The following is a 17,331-nucleotide window of genomic DNA, read 5'->3' as shown; positions in this document are numbered from 1 at the left end:
CATCATAAAGCCTATACAGAAAGAAACCGTGGTCAAGTTATCAAAAGCCACTGAGAGGTCTAGAATGGTTTGCTCTCCTTCTGTTTTTCTCCCAGCCTAGGAAGGACAAAGCAGTCTCAATAGCCTGCCCATGCTTCAAAAGCCAGACCTGAACCCTGACCGAAGAAGATCTAGAAACTGTGCCTGATCCATGTGCCTGGAGTTCTATAGCAACTTTGTGCTTGTATATTCAGCCCAGAACAGGAGTATCAGCAACAAAGCAATAATTAAGAACTTCTGGGCCCAGAGTAGGCTTATTCAGAAGTAGTCACACCACTGTCACTTTTAAAAGTGGGCCACTTTGACTAGCAAGCAGATGTTTAACACCTTCCTGGACACAGCTGATGAATCCCTTGCTGTTTGTAATGAATCAAGATGGGCAAGGGTTGAAAAGACACAAAGTGGGCTGTACTTGTCCACATTCCTCAACCTCAAAAACTGAATCCAACTGAATCAAGACCACAGGACCAAGTAATGTTCTAATCACTTCATAGACTGACATGGTTAAAATTGTTGCATCTGATAGACAGCAGACACAAGTGCCTTTATCATTGGAGTGCTTTGCATACAAGTCCCACTGGATTCCTTATCATCACCATATGGGCCAAATTGCAGACCTTGAACCACACAGAAAAGTTCCATTGGAAAACACCCTGAAGATAAAGCATTGTTGAAAAAAGAACTGCTTCTTTACTGACATTCCAGCCATGGGGTTTAATCTATAATGAGCTCCAACCAGTGATCAGATTCACTGGAAGTCTTCCACCCCCTCCACAAGTCTTCATAATTGCTTCACTGTCGTCAGCTCCCCTGAATACTAAGGAACTGAAGTAATTCTTAGTAGAAAAATGGTGCTTAGGAACAATTGTGCCAACTGCCTAATAACACCACAGAGTGGCCAAGGTATAGACAAAAGCACTAAACATGCCAACCAGAAAATCCCAATGTTCTTTGGAATGCTGTAACTTCCAATGGCATGTGTTTCCCATTCATCTAGTGTGGAGAGATCCATTAAAGCTCTTCATTCTGCTTTTTTAAATATAATGCTAAGTAATTTTGTGTCATTTCTCACTTCACTGCCCACCCCTAACTTGAGATCACTTACCAGCAACTTAAGAAGCATCAGTTCCAACAATGATCCCTGGAGAATCCTTATTATCTCTCTATGGTAAACATTCAATTTATTTCTACTCTTCGCTTTCAGTTATGAATCTCTTATTCCATGAGTGCTAAGGTTTACTCAGGAGACACTGATGAAGACCTTTTAGAAATCCATGTACAGCACTGTCTACATGATCACCCTTATCCACATGCTTGACACTAAGAACTATAAAAGTTTAGTGGATGACTGCTCTTGCAGAACCCATGCTGATTCTTCTATATAGTTCTTCTATATGCTTGACAAAATCATATTTAATAAAGCTTTCTACCAATTTATTTGGAACAGAAAGCAACACAAACCACAACTATTTCCTCTAATTTCAGTAGATTGTGTTCTTAGTAAGATAAAGAAGCTTGACTTTTGTAACCCAACCATAAGTGTTGAAGATAGCAGGTGTCATTCTTTCTCCTTTTACTTATTCCCAATACTGGGGTATAAACTTAAATCCAGTTCAAATCCAAAAACTTGCATATGTGGCCAACAGCCCGTAAATAATGTAAGAAAATGCAAACCAATCTAATCCAATCAACTTGAATAAAATCACAATATTCACATGAAATTCATATTCTGGCAAGGGGTGGGAGAGTGAGGAAAAATGGAGCAAAAACAGAGCAAAGCTGCTTATAGTACTAAGCTATATGGAAATAAGGCAAATAATTCCATAGGAAGTGTTTCTTCCACCTCCATTTCTCTTGAAATATCTGGGCTGATCTCCACTTACACAGCAGGATCCCCAGTCACGCTCTGGAAAGAAAGCTAGAAAAAAAACTAGAATGCAGTGGGCAGAATGCTAGGATAAACCACAGCTGCTAGAGCAGTGAGCCTAGTGAAATGAGATGCTTTGAATCACAGAGCCAAGGTAATATCAAAGTTCGACCACATCCTTTTTTGCTCAATAAATACACAAAATCTGCCAACCTCGCTAGCCTAAAGTTATATAAGAAACCTACCACCTCATACATTGTTCCTCACTAGGTTTTCTATAAAACATTCATGCTATATTCCGACTGAATAAAGCAGCCTCAGGTAACCTGGCTCCCTAGCAATCAGCAGTGGACCAATTTAAAACATTCCTGTCTCTCTCATTCCATTATTTTTCTTCATATAAAAATTCATTGCAACCATTTGGAATGAACTAATTCTGACCACGAGGGGATGTACATTAAAAATAGCTGCCTACAATTGAAGTTTGAAAGCAATCCCTTATGACACTGAATCATAGGCAGATCAGTCTGTCTATGTGCATTTGAATAGGAAGACTTTGCACAACGATAAAATATGCAACAAATAAATGAATAAAGCTGAGGAAATGACAAGTCTAGAGAAGACTGAATTAAACTTATTGTCTTCTAACCTGCCACCAGTTTGGGTCTTCACGATTCACAATTTGAAGAATTTCTCCTTTAGAAAACTTGAGCCCTGCTTCTTTGCATGGAATCAGGTTGTCGTTATATGGATTATAATCGAAGTGACACTTAACAAATACCTGTAACGAATAATGAAAGGGCTTAGCAAGTTCACATGATGCTTACTACTTAACTCCAGACAATGCACGTTTTTAAGAAGACAATTAAGTTTCTAGCAAGTATAAAAGCAGTTCGCACAAATGGGCACAAATTACTGACATTGGTCTGTTTTCACATCACACTTACCCCGACCATGGCTAATCATGGCTTAGCCCAAATGAGTAAGCGTGTGGGCTCCCAGAGAGCAGAACACAGCCAGCTTGGTCTTCCCTGGTTGTTTTGTTGTTGTGCTTTGCTAAGCCATTGTTTTGCTGAACTTGTTGTCTGAACCCAGACTTGCGCTTTAGCTCACTCCAGGCAAATCACAAGCTGTACACCATAGGGTAAACAGTGGTTAAAGATTGTGGCTTGTCTAGAGAGAGCTGACGCACAAGCCTGGGCTCAAACACACTAAGCCAAACCATGAACTTGTCTTAGCAAAGCACATTAATGAAACTGGAGAGCAGCACAGCAGCTACAAGTTCCCCTCTGAGTGCTCACACATTCACTCATGCGCATTTGACTTGTGTGATGTATGAATGAGGGCATTAAACTTAGTGGCTGCATAAACTATGTTTTAAGTGTTTAAAATATTTCCCAAACATTAGCTAACAATAATCATAGGAGGTGAGGGCAATGCTTATTAAGAAGGGTGCACGACTGAAACTTGTGCGGCAATCCCTGCTATCTACCATGAAAAGAAACCTGCTCCTTAGTTCCAAGTGCAGAAAGGCTGCAGTTGACCAATGGAATAAGGGAATGCTCAGTTAATATGGCTTCCTTGCTCCTCCTACTAATAACCACCTCAGTTATCAATGGAATAGTAAGCCTTAAGAGACTTCTTTTTGAATACATTTAAAGTTAAATTTATGTGGTGTGCTTTATTCCAGTTTTTTTGCAGGTTAGCAGAGCATATATGGGTGGTTCTATATTTTCTGCCGCATATTGCTTTATTTATTTATTTATTTTCTAAAAATGCAAACTGCCAAGAGCCTTTTTGAGAGAAAATACTAGGGAAAAATCAAAACCAAAATGTAAACACTAGTCAGATACACATTACCGAAGAATTGAGAACACTTTGAATGTCTACCAACAACTTACATTTGATGACAAAACTAATACTTTCCAAACATTTAATCAGTATAGTTTGTTCTGTGCTTTTCAAAGAAAAATATCCCTTTTGACATAACAAATTGATCCAGCAAATCCTTCTTCTGTAAAGATGGGCTCACTACTTATGCAATGAGGTTTTCTTTTCTACTCTGCATATTTGAGAACTGAATCAGAGCCCAGCCAACCAAATGTAACTTCACAACATGTTAGTACTGTGTAGACTTAATATTTTTCATAAACTTTTTAAATATAGAAAATTGTAATCTTGAGAAAAAACAAAATGCTAACCTAAGAATTTATAAAAGAAGACTAAATGTAGCTCATTTTTTGTTTTAACTATAAACTGTATATAGTTTAAGCATATGTTGGACACAAAGGTATCAAAGTAAATGATATACTTTTTCTCATTTAAGAGGAATTCAGGAAAGTAATGTAAAGCCCTTTTGTAGACAGTAAAGAGCAGCTTCAGAGGTGATCTCCTGCTCTGTTGATACACTGACGAGTTGTGGCAACGTATGTATTCTAAATGAAAGAAAACCTTGTGCAATTATGTTAGATTATAATCTAACAAGAGAGTCATATTAATCCTGCATAGTATACACTCTACATAAGGATTTCATATTCCATCAAGTGGCCATTGGTGATCCACTGACTGTAGACAACTAATTACTATAGTTATGAGAATATATATATATATATATATATATATATATATATATATATATATATATATACATATACATAAACACACACACACACGAACACAAATATAAAAATAAAATAAAACATATAACCAAATTTATCCCTTGCAATAGTTGATTTAATTAACATTAAACGAAAGGAAACAAATTAAGTGCCTTCAAGTGAAACATAGTACTACTCACCTGTTGGGGAATAATATTATCTCTGTAGCTAGGAAGGATCTTCAGAGTGACACTTCCACTAATACTTTTCAGAAGTTCTTGCAACTCTTTTGGATTGTTTCCAACTTCATGACCATTAACCTCTTTAATAATATCACCCACATGTAGAAGACCTTGTCGATCTATCATTCCTCCATGAAGGATTCTTGCAATTACCAGATCGTTATTCTCCACCCTAAATGTCACACCCTAAATGAACAGTGGAAGGGCATCAGAGTTTATCTCTGCAACATATACCCACATTTTAAAACTAGACTCTTAATACTGTGATTGCGTATCACAAGAGAGTTGTTAAAACTTTTATGTTCCTGAAATCCAAAAAATGAAAAGTACTTCAAATAAGGAACTGACTAACAAAAATCTATTTGTCAGGCTTTCAGCTAACTGACAGCAATGATTCCAGACAATTCTGAGTTCATTAAGGTTTATTCCATTGTGTAGGTAGCAAGAATGTATGCTACCCAGTTAACATATATAAAATCAAGGCCCCTGAGGAGTTTCTGGTAAATGCCATTATTTTACCCAACACAACTAAAGGTTTGAACAGCTCTTGAAAATTCTGAACTACTCAGATGCACTTAAGAACTTTCCCCTTCCCTACTTCTTAGGCTATAGCTTATACACCTTAGGCTATAGCTTCAGTTGAGAATGCATTTATCTTCTTACAACATAGGTTAAGAGAAGCAAGAAAGTCAATACACACAGACATGTCAAATATTCCTCCCCTCTGTATGTAGGGAAGGTGGGAAAACGGAATGCTCTTTCACAATTTACTTACCAGCGGCTCCCCTGCTCTTTTGTGAATGCCAAGTATACGGATGGCATCCACGGGCACTATCTGATTGTTCACTGAAGAATTATTGATTTCTGGGCTAGAGGGAGGAGATTCATAACACTTTGATGCCACAATATCATGGGCTTCCAAGAGTGACTGCAAAAAACAAAACAAACATACATATGTAATGGAGTGTAGCAGTGTGGTTACTAAAGTTACATTTGTTTCTAAGTGATAATTGCCCCAACAGTCAGAAAAGGAGAAATGTAATAACTCCTCAACATTTCTGTGAACAAGTGGACACTGCAAAATTTCATAAGCTCAATTCGCATGTCAAAACAGCAAGACAGTAAGCTTCTAGTTAATCCTTTGTTACTAGTTTTCATTTTAAGGTAATTCTTCCTATGCATGTTCTGCAATTTAGAAAGTGGTGCTTAAATCTCATTTAAACTACAGCAACAAATTGTTTAAGATTAACAGAGGTTTTTTTCCACTTCAGCATGACGCAAAGCATAACTAACTCTCTGGATAAAGGACACAGTGTTTTATCTTTAATTAGATGAAAATTGATTTTGATACATTATAGTGAGTGAACAAAAGTATTTTTTATTGTTAAGAATCAAGTAATCTTACCAGAAAGTGTGGCTCCTTCAGTATACCAACCAACTCTGCAATGTTTTCATCTTTATTTATTAATGGACTGATGTCTTCAAGAATCTCATTTACCAATTCCAGATTGTTGTCCCTGACAGCCTCAAGCTTAGAATCTTCCAGTCGTTCATGAGCCTGTGAAGATTGGAAAATAGACCTTAGATTGACTGGAAAATTTTTGATTAACAACTCTGCTTCTCCAACTGTATTGCCTCTGGTTGCTTGTTCAGATAGTCTAGCATACAACTCTATCTTCTGAATAGTTATTTGGTTCCCCTACCTCTAGCAATACAAGCAAGATACTATGGCTAGCATACAGCTCTGTGGGAGCAATAAAATGTATCTAGCTACAGAAACAAGGTTAGCAGGTTTTTTCCTCACCTTCGCAACTGTTATGGGGACTAAAGGTAAAGGTAAAGGTACCCCTGCCCATACGGGCCAGTCGTGTCCGACTCTAGGGTTGTGCGCCCATTTCACTTAAGAGGCTAGGGGCCAGCTCTGTCCGGAGACACTTCCGGGTCACGTGGCCAGTGTGACGAAGCTGCTCTGGCAAGCCAGCACCAGCGCAGCACACGGAAACGCCGTTTACCTTCCTGCTATAAAGCGGTACCTATTTATCTACTTGCACTTAGGGGTGCTTTCGAACTGCTAGGTGGGCAGGAGCTGGGACCGAAGGACGGGAGCTCACCCCGCTGCAGGGATTCGAACCGCCAACCATGCGGTCGGCAAGTCCTAGGCACTGAGGTTTTACCCACAGCGCCACCCGCGTCCCTGTTATGGGGACCAGTGTTCACTTAATTCTGTGCACCGTCACCATACATGCGAAACTGATTTCTTAAAGCATAAATAGGCCAACAAAGTTGGCAGCTGTGGGTGATATATGGTTAGTGAAAGCACCTTTTACCCGGAATCACAGAATTGTAGAGGTGGAAGGGACCCCGAGGATCATCTAGTCCAACCCTCTGCAATGCAGCTGTCTCATCTGGGGATTGAACCTGAGATCTTGGTGTTATCAGACCATGCTCTACCCAACTGAGCTATCATAAATCCTCATTGGGAAGGGTTTTCTCTGGCCTTCCTGAATTGTGATGCTGCTGCCTTGTATACTGTTTTGCTCACTGATCTATTTACGGCACTTTATTACTTTAGTCTGCTCTTCACTGCTATGAGTGCCTTTGAGCTAAAAAACCAGCATACAAATAAATTGTAATCACACTCCTTGAGATCTTGATGCAAGGAAAGTGTTGCTAGCAAAATGTAATCTGGATATCCAAATTTCCAGCATATACACATTTTATCTTTAAAAGTCTGTTAACAGTGCATTCAAGAATTCTGATATGGAAACTATAAACTCATATATTTAGTTTCTCTCTTTAAGCAGCCATCAGATTCTCTACTCGATTCATTTTTTTGGCACAAGTATAGATTTATCCTCAACTATTGTAAGTTTTAGAAAAACAGATCAGCGTTCCTTTACTGAACTTATGTATACAATGTTGTGATCCTAACTGTCTATAATATGGGAAACTGCCTTAAGTAATAGTTGCCAGTGAACTCAGAGTCACCAGAAACATATCTAGAGTGTCTGTGGGAAGAGTAGAACACCGGGTTGAAAGGAGCAGACAAAATCCCCCCGAAATGCTCAGGCCTTTCAAAAGGCTTATAATTATAATTCATTTTGTTTCTATATCACTTTGTATTATTAAGGAAAAATAATCTGAAATTGGTTTTCAACACATTAAAACATCAAATACAACAATCCAGTTCTAAAACATTACAATCCCCTTTCCATGCTGGATGACATCACTTTGTACACAGGGACTTGAAGCATATTCAGCTGTGAGGTAAGTTCTTCACACTCATTGCAGAATCTTGCTAGTCCATACCAAGAGGGTTATAGACACAGAAATCTAGGCCCCACTGCACACATGATAAAGTCCAGCAACTTTCCATATACTGAGTTCTTTCCAGCCCCACCTTCATGCTAAATTCTGAAGTTAATATTAATATTAATATATACTTATATATATATTTAAACAACACTGTCACCTTAGCAAGTGATCTTACAATAGGATTCTCCATAATTCCTTTCAAGAAAATAAGGTCTATTTCTTCAGCTCCTGCTGATGGAGGCAAGTCCGTAAGGTTGTCCAAAACTTGCTGCATTGCTGCTGAAAACAAAGATGAAAAGGGAGAAGTTGAGCAAGAGCTCATTTTTAAAAAAGTTAGGCTTAATCAAATAAATTCAGCATGCCGATTTTTCCTTTAAAACTGTCATTAAACTATTTAAGGCCCAAGCACACTGTTTTCACGTTATCTGATTATCTATTTTTTAAAGAAGCATTTCAACAGTTTACATATAAGTGTGTAAAAAGCTAAGTCATTGTAATGGTTATGGGGTTGCTTGTGCGTAAGTTGCCGCCACTCCTGGGTAGGTGGCCTGGTTAAACCTTTCCTGGCTGGACAGCCCCTCACTTCGTGGCTGCTCAGTCGCTGGCAGAATCCGACAGTGGGCGTTTCTTCAACCTTTTCCAACATAAAAGTTGTTTGACGCCCAGTCTCCTCCTAGCCTCCCTGCGCGGAAGCCTTCTGCGCAGGGTGGGCATGGGTAGCGGAGGACCTGTGCTCTCTCCGCTGGTGTCCAGTGAAGAGTCTCTGAGCCTGCTCTCCGCTTCCCCCATTGGTCCCCCTCCATCCCTGGTGTCGCGCTGATTTTCTTCCCCAACAGGAGACCTGCCTCTCTCCCTACTTGGCCCCTCTCCAGCATCGTCGTGGAGCCCCTCCTCCTCCTCCTCTCGTTCCAATGGCAGTTCCCTGACAGTCATCATTACTGCTTATGGCACAGTTCAAACCCAGTTACTGTGTATGTTGTATGCTTAGAATAGAGATATAAAAGACATGGTCAATAGTGCTGAACCTAAATGGATGTAATTACTGCCCGCAATTGTATTTGAAGGCACAAGTATACTCTCACAGTTGCTTTAAATTTTAGCTGATCAAAATCCCACCACCATTAAACAAAACATCTTAAGTGCATAATATTGAGAAAAGAAGGTATGCCAGTATTCAGAAATAAGCTGAGAAGAAAAAGCAGCTACCACTTTCAAAGCCACAAAAACACAAGCAACAAGTCTGTTAAGAACACAAATCTCATTTGAGAAAATTCCAGTAGATTCTGTACTGTTGTAATCCAGTTGCCTTTATTGTATAAGATGAACAGAAGACACTCTTAATAGCCCCTTCTTCAAAAATCTATTTCTTTTTCTAGCCAGTTGTACTAAGTACAATTTTTCAGCCATATAGTACCATTCTCAAAGTGAAATGGAGTTGGGTTTTAAGGAATAGCTGCTATACCCACACTTTCTAATAAATGCATCCCATTTCTTCCTAGCAAACAAGTTCTCACTGAAAGCATGTGTAGGAGGCTAATGACAGTCACATTATGCTTTCAGAAATTCTGACAGCAATGGGGATTTTTTTCTTTAGTGGATAAACCAAGGTTGTTGCCAATCACTCTTAAGGTTTCTGAAACATAATGCAGTTGTGATAGTTAACATAAAGATTAGGGGGAGCAACGCAGGCATAGCAGAAAATTCAAGTTAATAATCCAGGCTGTTCTGGAACTTGAAGAAACAGATACTAGCACCTAGCCATCTAAAATATTTTTCCAGTTCTGCCTAAAGAAACCAAGACAACCAGTGTAAGCTGCCACCATGTTTAAACTCAAAGATCTTGAAAGATGCACAAACATTTTTCTTACATCTAATATGTCTGTGTACACCCACAGGTTTTCTACATGCTTGAGACAAATGTATAAGCTACATGGTGTTCAGTTCCAGTCTCTACACCTCAGAAAAAGGTATTATACATCTGGAAAAGGACAACCAAATGATCCACTCCCCTATGATGAAAGGTTACAATATCGGGAGCTTTTTAGTTTAGAAAACAAGAAAAAGGAAGGGGGCAGGACATGACAGACGTGTGTAAAATTATGCATGGTGTGAACAAAAACAGACATACTAGAACAGCGGCCATCCAGTGAAGCTGAATATTGCAAGGACAGTTCAGGACAGTCAAAAGAAAGTACTTCTTCACAGGGCACACAGTTAAAATTGTCTCTCAATGGCTATGTTTCACCAAGTAACTGAAGTTGCCATTGTCTTAGGGAGTAATGTGGTAGGGACAAATGATGTTTGTATAATACCTATTACTGGAACCAATTTGTATAATAATTGAGAATATACGGGAGGGGGGGGGGGACTAAAAAATTCTACTTCACTAAACCCAAGGCTCACATCCTAATCAATATACAGTGGTACCTCGGGTTAAGTACTTAATTCATTCCGGAGGTCGGTACTTAACCTGAAACTGTTCTTAACCTGAAGCACCACTTTAGCTAATGGGGCCTCCTGCTGCTGCCACGCCGCCGGAGCCTGATTTCTGTTCTCATCCTGAAGCAAAGTTCTTAACCTGAGGTACTATTTCTGGGTTAGCGGAGTTTGTAACCTGAAGCGTATGTAACCTGAAGTGTCTGTAACCCGAAGTACCACTGTATTTATACCCCATCCATCTGGCTGGGCCTCCCCAGCCACTCAGGAGGCTCCCAACAGAATATTAAAAAAGCGATAAAATATCAAACATTAAACATTCAAACAGGGCTGCCTTCAGATGTTTGCTAAAGTCAGGTAGTTGTTTATTTCCTTGACATCTGATGGGAGGGCGTTCCAAAGGTTGGGCGACACTTCCGAGAAGGCCCTCTGTCTGGTTCCCTGTAACCTCACTGCTCGCAGTGAAGGAATCGTCAGAAGGCCCTCGGAGTGGGACCTCAGTGTCCGGGCTGAACGATGGGGGTGGAGACACTCCTTCAGGTACCACTGTATATAGTAGCTCCTGAAAATTTATATTGTGCCAATTGTACAAAACACAATCAGTCTTGCTGTTGTAATTTATTTGATATGGCCCATTTCAGGTACACATCTTGCAACATGAGCCCACATTATAACTGTTAATTGTTATAAAAGCAAATGTATTATTATTAGAAAATGAATAATAAGCTCTTTCATAAAATGTAACAAGGCTGCTTACAACATAATAGTAGCAATAAAATCAGTCTTTAATTACGTTTAATAGATACCTATAGACCGAATAAAGCATCAGTAGATACTGGTTGGTTTTAAAAAAACCTCATATTGTGAAAGCCTATCTAAACAGTTCAGTTTTTAGAAGATGTCTGAAATTGGGCTGGAACAACTCCCCTCTAATAAATTTGGGAGCATGTGCATGACACCGCCTCTCTATTCCAATTATTTAATCCAAAAAACCCTGTAAGGTAGAGGCTATTCTGAGAAATGAGACTGGCCCAAGATGAGCCAATTAATTCCATGGCTAGAACATAACCTATTACAGTGTGACTGGCAGTGAATCACCACGGCTTCTTTTCCCAACATCCAATCCCATCCCATCTCAGGGACAGATCCACAAATTTTGCACATTCATACCACTACCACCAGGCTTGCTCATATCTTGCCTCATATCCTCGCCACTCCACTGGAAGTCTGAGGAGCAACAGCTTCTCATTTTGGCTCTGTCCAGTTGCTATAGCTGGAACAAGGAAGGACACCATGGTATCTCTAGAGTTATTTTGACTTTCTCTGTTGTGTGTAGATTGGCTGGCTCTTCAAAACTCATTTGCTCAACAGACATTTGTCCTTTATTTTAACACACTGTCATTTGGATTATATAAAAGAATAATTTAGTGTGTGGATAGGTCTGCAATTTTAATGAATGTTGATTCCCTTTATTCAAAATCCAGAGAGAGATGGCAACCAGCCCAATCCATTATGTTCATGTCCACCATTCTAAAAAACAACTTCTATCAGACTTCTATCAACAGTTGTTCATACAGAGCTCCACAAACAAGCAATTAAGACTATCTCAACCATTTTCAAACAGTGGTGGTTTATCCAACAATATCAGTCTTGTATAAATTATATTAATCTATACTATTAAAATGCAGTGGCCGACATTTATCTTTGTGAGGAAGCACATACTTCCTCAGCAGGATATAAATGATCCTAACAAGTTAGGTTAATGTCCGTCCAGCCCAGAATGTAATATTCAACTGTGGTGGCCAGTATAATTTCTTTCTAAGGTCATGTATTACAAGAAAAGTTATATGGAACTGTAATTCACTCTAAGCTTAAGGAAGACAATGTTTTAATGGCATCTTACAAATGAGCTTCATCATACTGGTTAATAGCTGTAAGTCAGAACTACCAGTTTAGGTATGTCTTTTTCTGAACCCAGTCGTGCTGTTGGCCATGAAAATATCCTTCAGCAATTAATCAATAGCTCCTTAGTACCATGAATGAAAGCATTTTCTTTAAAGTAAACATACAAATTATACAATTCTCTTGAAACAAGTTATCCTTAAAGAAACCAATTACTTATCATCATGAATTATGCCCATCATATTCCACATGAACACCAATTCATATTTATCAAGGTTATAAACCCTAAGCCTTTACATGTGATTGCATGTGATACTATAATGTCTAATCTGAAAGCTACACACGTCTTAGGAAAACAGCCCTGGTCTATCTATCTCAATACTGACTGGCAGCAGCTCGCCAGGATTTCAGAGAGGAGTTTTTCCCATTCCTACCTGGATATGCCAGGAATTGAACCTGGAACTTACAGCATTCAAAGCAGACGCGGTACCACTGAGGTATGGCCCTTCCCCACATATTTTAGAGGCACAGCAAAACATAGGATATTTCAAACATTCTTCATCTTAAGATACAATGTAAAAGGTTGAAGGCAACTGTTTCTCATTTCGGGGTCCCCCCCCCTCTCTCTCTCACACACACACACACACACACTATTACTCTACAATTTTGAAGGAAATGATTCATTTTTCCCCTCAAGAGCAGCTTCAATTCAATGCTTCCAGCAGAATCGTATAAAGAATGGTGGATATATTAAAGTCTTAAATAGTGTTTTTACGCATTAATACAAGTATGGTCAATGCCATTCTTTAAAAAAATGCTTTCCAAAATTAGGCCACTCCTTTGCTTATTCCAGGCTTGCATAGTTACCTATTCATAATCTACAGCAGCTATGTAGTGTCAAAATTCCCAGTGCAATTCCAGGCATGCTTACTCCAAAATCCTGCTGAGTATAATGAGACTTGCTTCTAAGTAAGTGTACTTAGGAATGAAGCTTTAAACAGATTACATCTTTCTATTTTCCCACCCTAGCTACAAAACTATGTTCTATATTGATTAGGACTCCATGATATTTAGAATATGCTTGCCATTAGTAATCTGCCAGTACTATTTATCATGTATGTAGTTCTCCCAAGCTGAACAGTTGTTATCACAGCCACAATTCTACATCAACTGTGACATTTATGGCTTTTGTAGGCTACTGGAGAAAACTGAACATCTGAAGGACAGAAAACAATCTTATAATTCAATACAAGCAGTGACTCCCATCAGAAAGCGACACAGATGCAGTAACATTATTTGTTATCTGCTAGATTTCCAATTGGGTCCCTAACTGGGTTACAACAGCTCCTACCATACAAATACAAGCCCTCAGTTTGAAAATGTCACAAATGTTAGAATGGTCTTCCAGGCTTGTTCCCACCCGCCATGCTGTTTCACAGCAGTTCCCACATTAGTGTGGCATGCAAACATGTTAATGTGCCACATCAGGTTTGACAGGCAGAAAAGCGGGCAAATAAATTGACTGAGCATATGTATACACAGAATAAATCCACAGCCAAACTTGGAGAGTAGGACACATCTGACTTGTTCCTGGCACCCTACCATGAACATAGAGCACATGCTGCGCCAGAGTGCAAGCTGACCCTTGATCTGCATGCAAGAGTCACAGTTTATTGATCATTCAAAACCAGGGCTTTGGTCTAAGTGGAATCAACTCAAGTATTATAGTTTGATTCAGTTAAGGAAGAACACAGGAAGTTGCCTTATACCAAGTTGCCACAGGCCAATCTAGTTCAGTGTTTGCACTGACTGGCATCAGCCCTCCAGGGTTTCAGACTTTGCTTTCCTATAGGTCAGCCTTTTCCAGCCCTCTCTATAGTACATGAGTGCTATTGCATTCATTTTCTGTTTGTGGGCTTCCCATAGGCATTTGGTTGGCCACTGTGGGAACAGAATACTGGACCTTTGGTCTGACCCAGCAGGTCTCTTTTTGTTCTTAGCCTTGAGATGCCAGGTTGCACCTAGGACCTTTTCATGCCAAGAATGTGTTCTACGACTCAGCTATATTGATTCTCCTAAGGCAGGGATTACCAACATGTTGCCTGCTGGGTCCTCTCCCCACATTAGAAGCTTGAAAACAGCATCCTATTGTAGCCAACATAGATTATGTGTTACCCCACAACTATTTCTCTATTTTGCAATTGAACTGGGTGAGTTAAGGTTTAGTTCCCTATATTTCAGATAATGTTACATTGTGGTTAGAGCCTCTAGTAATTTTGAGGAATATATAGCAGCTATGTGGAGATCCTAGGGATGAATATATGGATACAAACAACCACCACAGGGGTCTTTTTTCCATGAAAGATGCAAAGCTGATACTAGCTGATGCCTTTTGGGGGTTACAAAAATGTTAAGTGATTGCCTCAAGTGTTTTAGATGACTCCTGCAAACATTTAATGAGTCTTCTGGCACCTTCAAGAGCAACAGATTTGTGGTAGCATAAGGTTTCATGGATTAGAGCAGACTTTGTCAGATGCATGCCATGAAGTGTTCTCAGGACGCAGATGTATGTGCACACATGGGTACAAAGGGGTGTGTGTGCAAAGAGCAGAGCCAAAAGGATAAGGAACCCTTTATCCATGCTATCATTATGAAAGGCTCTGGAATGAAGTGTGTGTGTCCAACTAAGTGTGTGTATGTTCCTTATTAAATGTGTGTATTCCTTATTTGACACATTCACAAGCTGAGCAATTGCTAAAAATCCATGACAACATTTTTAAGTTTTCTGAATTGTCCTCCGAGGAAAAATTTAAGCCTTGCTTTCAGTGTTTAAATGGCTATTTTTACAATTTAACTTTCAGCATCTGCTTTGCCATCACCTACTGCCATAGTTTTTCTTTCCTCCTGCTTCTAAGACTATTGATTTAATGCATGCTCCAATAATACATTAAAGTGTTAAAAACTGCCTGAAGCTGTAAAAGTTTTTCTATGGCTTGTGAAATGGAAGGGGCATGATCACAGCAATAGGAGTAATCAAAGGGCCATAGGCGATTTCTATCGCTATATAGCTGCATGTAAAAGATGAAAGGACCGCAGAAGTAGGCTGCACTGCTACCAGAACTCTACCTTTAGTCATTTGAAGCCAAATCTACTGAAAGTTGCTAAAAAGATATCAAAGCTGTACCACTATCCCAAAAGAAATCTAACAGGGCACCAAGTTCAGTAAGTTCTAAATAATTCAATAAACATAACTAGAAAAATATTAGTTTGCACTCTGGTTGCAAGTGTGCCTTATTAGCAACTGATATGGAGCGCACAATTACAGTGACAGGAGAGGAAATAAAGCTGCATCTGGGCTTCTTGAGTGATTTTGCTCTCAAGATAAAGAGCCTAAATAACAAAGATTGAGAATCCCAAGGATACATCATATAAAGAAGCTTATTATGGATGGAAAACAAGGAGAAGGAAGAGAACACACAATGACAATGGGTCCTGTTTCTGACTTTAATTATGCTGGTTGGGTTGTTGGAGTCACTGATTATGCAGTAAGATTCAAACCTATTGAAAATCCATGCTGATAAACAGAGAGAAGATCTGAGCTGCAAAAAGCCTACAGTTACAGCGGAAAATAAAGGAAATGAAATATTACAATGCCTGAAAAGGAGCATCAGCCTCAAGAGTTTCAGTTCTAGTAATAAGAGCACTGACAGATTGACACTTGACTGATTCCTCCCAGAAGCTTTATAAACCATGATACAGTTCACACATAAGTCTCTCCTTCCTAAAGCAAACATAAGACTCAGTGGTAGCCAAGATGCAGGGACATTGTGACCTGTGCCACTAATATCCCAGTTAGGCAGTCCAGAAAGATAAGATACTGATAGGTTAAAAAAGAAAAAAGATAATAGGGTCATGTTCCTCCTGCCCATCTCCTAGCACTGATAATCTGCAAGGACAACTAAGGCAATTTCAGTTTCAAAGTAAGTCCAAAAAACAGATTTCAAGATCTAAATGAGTTTCCTCACAAAACCTGGAGCAGGGTTTTCACCACTTAAAATACACTCTTCCAATGCTAAACCTAAAACACTGAACAATAAAGCTTCCTATTAGGGCAGAGGAAATGCGTCATCTAATACTAAGAATCACCCTTGTTCAATTCACCTGATCCTGTATTAACATTCAGTTACTCAGTTACTTATCATGCTAATTGCTTTACTAGTGAATTGTATGCCACTTCCAAGACCCACATGCCAAATTGGTTCTTGTTGAAAACACCAATAATGTCCTAAAATCCATTTGAACATTATCCAGAAGATTGTAAACCCTTTGTTAGGAATGATAGTGAATCTTTTGCCAAAAATTATGCAGCTCATCAAGAATAAATCAAGGTATATAAAAGATTGCATCAATGTATTCATGTCTAATTTCAGCACCCTGCCAAAAAAACCTTTGAACACTGTATTGTTTTTAATTGATACTTTCTAACCACACTTATTATAGTTGAATAGTCAGAAGACTGTACAAGAAGACAAATTTATTCTAATCTTAGGTACAAAAGTACCTATGCAGAAAACAATTCTGTGTGTATATATATATTAATATATATTAATGGCCAGGCTTTCTAATTTAACAGCCAAAACTTTAACAATATTCCTGCTCATGTTGTGTGTGACTAAGTAACTGCTAATGTCTGAAGGAAAAGATGGGTCCAACCAAAAATGTGACTACAATCTTTCAGATGAGCAGCACAACAGATTTTCAATCTGTACAGATGTAAGTGGTATGTCATCATCAGTGGCTAAACTTGGATGTCTAAAAACTTGGCTATCTCCATCCTTTTTCAGGGGGAAAACTTTTTTCCTTCCAAATTTCAAACTGAGAGTTGCAAATGCATGTACTATTTTATTATTAAAGAAATTTTATTGGAAAGAAC

The 17,331-nt window shown here is 38.9% G+C and overlaps 1 protein-coding gene across 7 annotated transcripts in view; it reads right to left on the bottom strand.

Moving 5' to 3' along the window:
* The window catches only part of PALS2 (protein associated with LIN7 2, MAGUK p55 family member), a 39,182-nt gene that overhangs the window by 12,820 nt on the left and 9,031 nt on the right, over positions 1–17,331 (bottom strand). For 3 of the 7 annotated variants that reach the window (XM_053410621.1, XM_053410626.1, XM_053410624.1), the window contains 5 exons: positions 8,218–8,339; positions 6,151–6,303; positions 5,521–5,673; positions 4,704–4,931; positions 2,556–2,687 (listed from right to left, as the gene is read on the bottom strand). In XM_053410621.1, the coding sequence (XP_053266596.1) occupies positions 2,556–2,687; positions 4,704–4,931; positions 5,521–5,673; positions 6,151–6,303; positions 8,218–8,334 (783 nt within the window). In that variant the 5' untranslated portion in view covers positions 8,335–8,339. The remainder of the gene's footprint in view (positions 1–2,555; positions 2,688–4,703; positions 4,932–5,520; positions 5,674–6,150; positions 6,304–8,217; positions 8,340–17,331) is intronic. The other 4 variants (XM_053410625.1, XM_053410622.1, XM_053410623.1 and 1 more) reach the window with 2 other exon arrangements.

This window comes from Podarcis raffonei, chromosome 12, assembly GCF_027172205.1.
Source record: "Podarcis raffonei isolate rPodRaf1 chromosome 12, rPodRaf1.pri, whole genome shotgun sequence".
Classification (NCBI taxonomy): Eukaryota; Metazoa; Chordata; class Lepidosauria; order Squamata; family Lacertidae; genus Podarcis; species Podarcis raffonei.
This window is presented reverse-complemented; position numbering and strand designations above follow the sequence as displayed.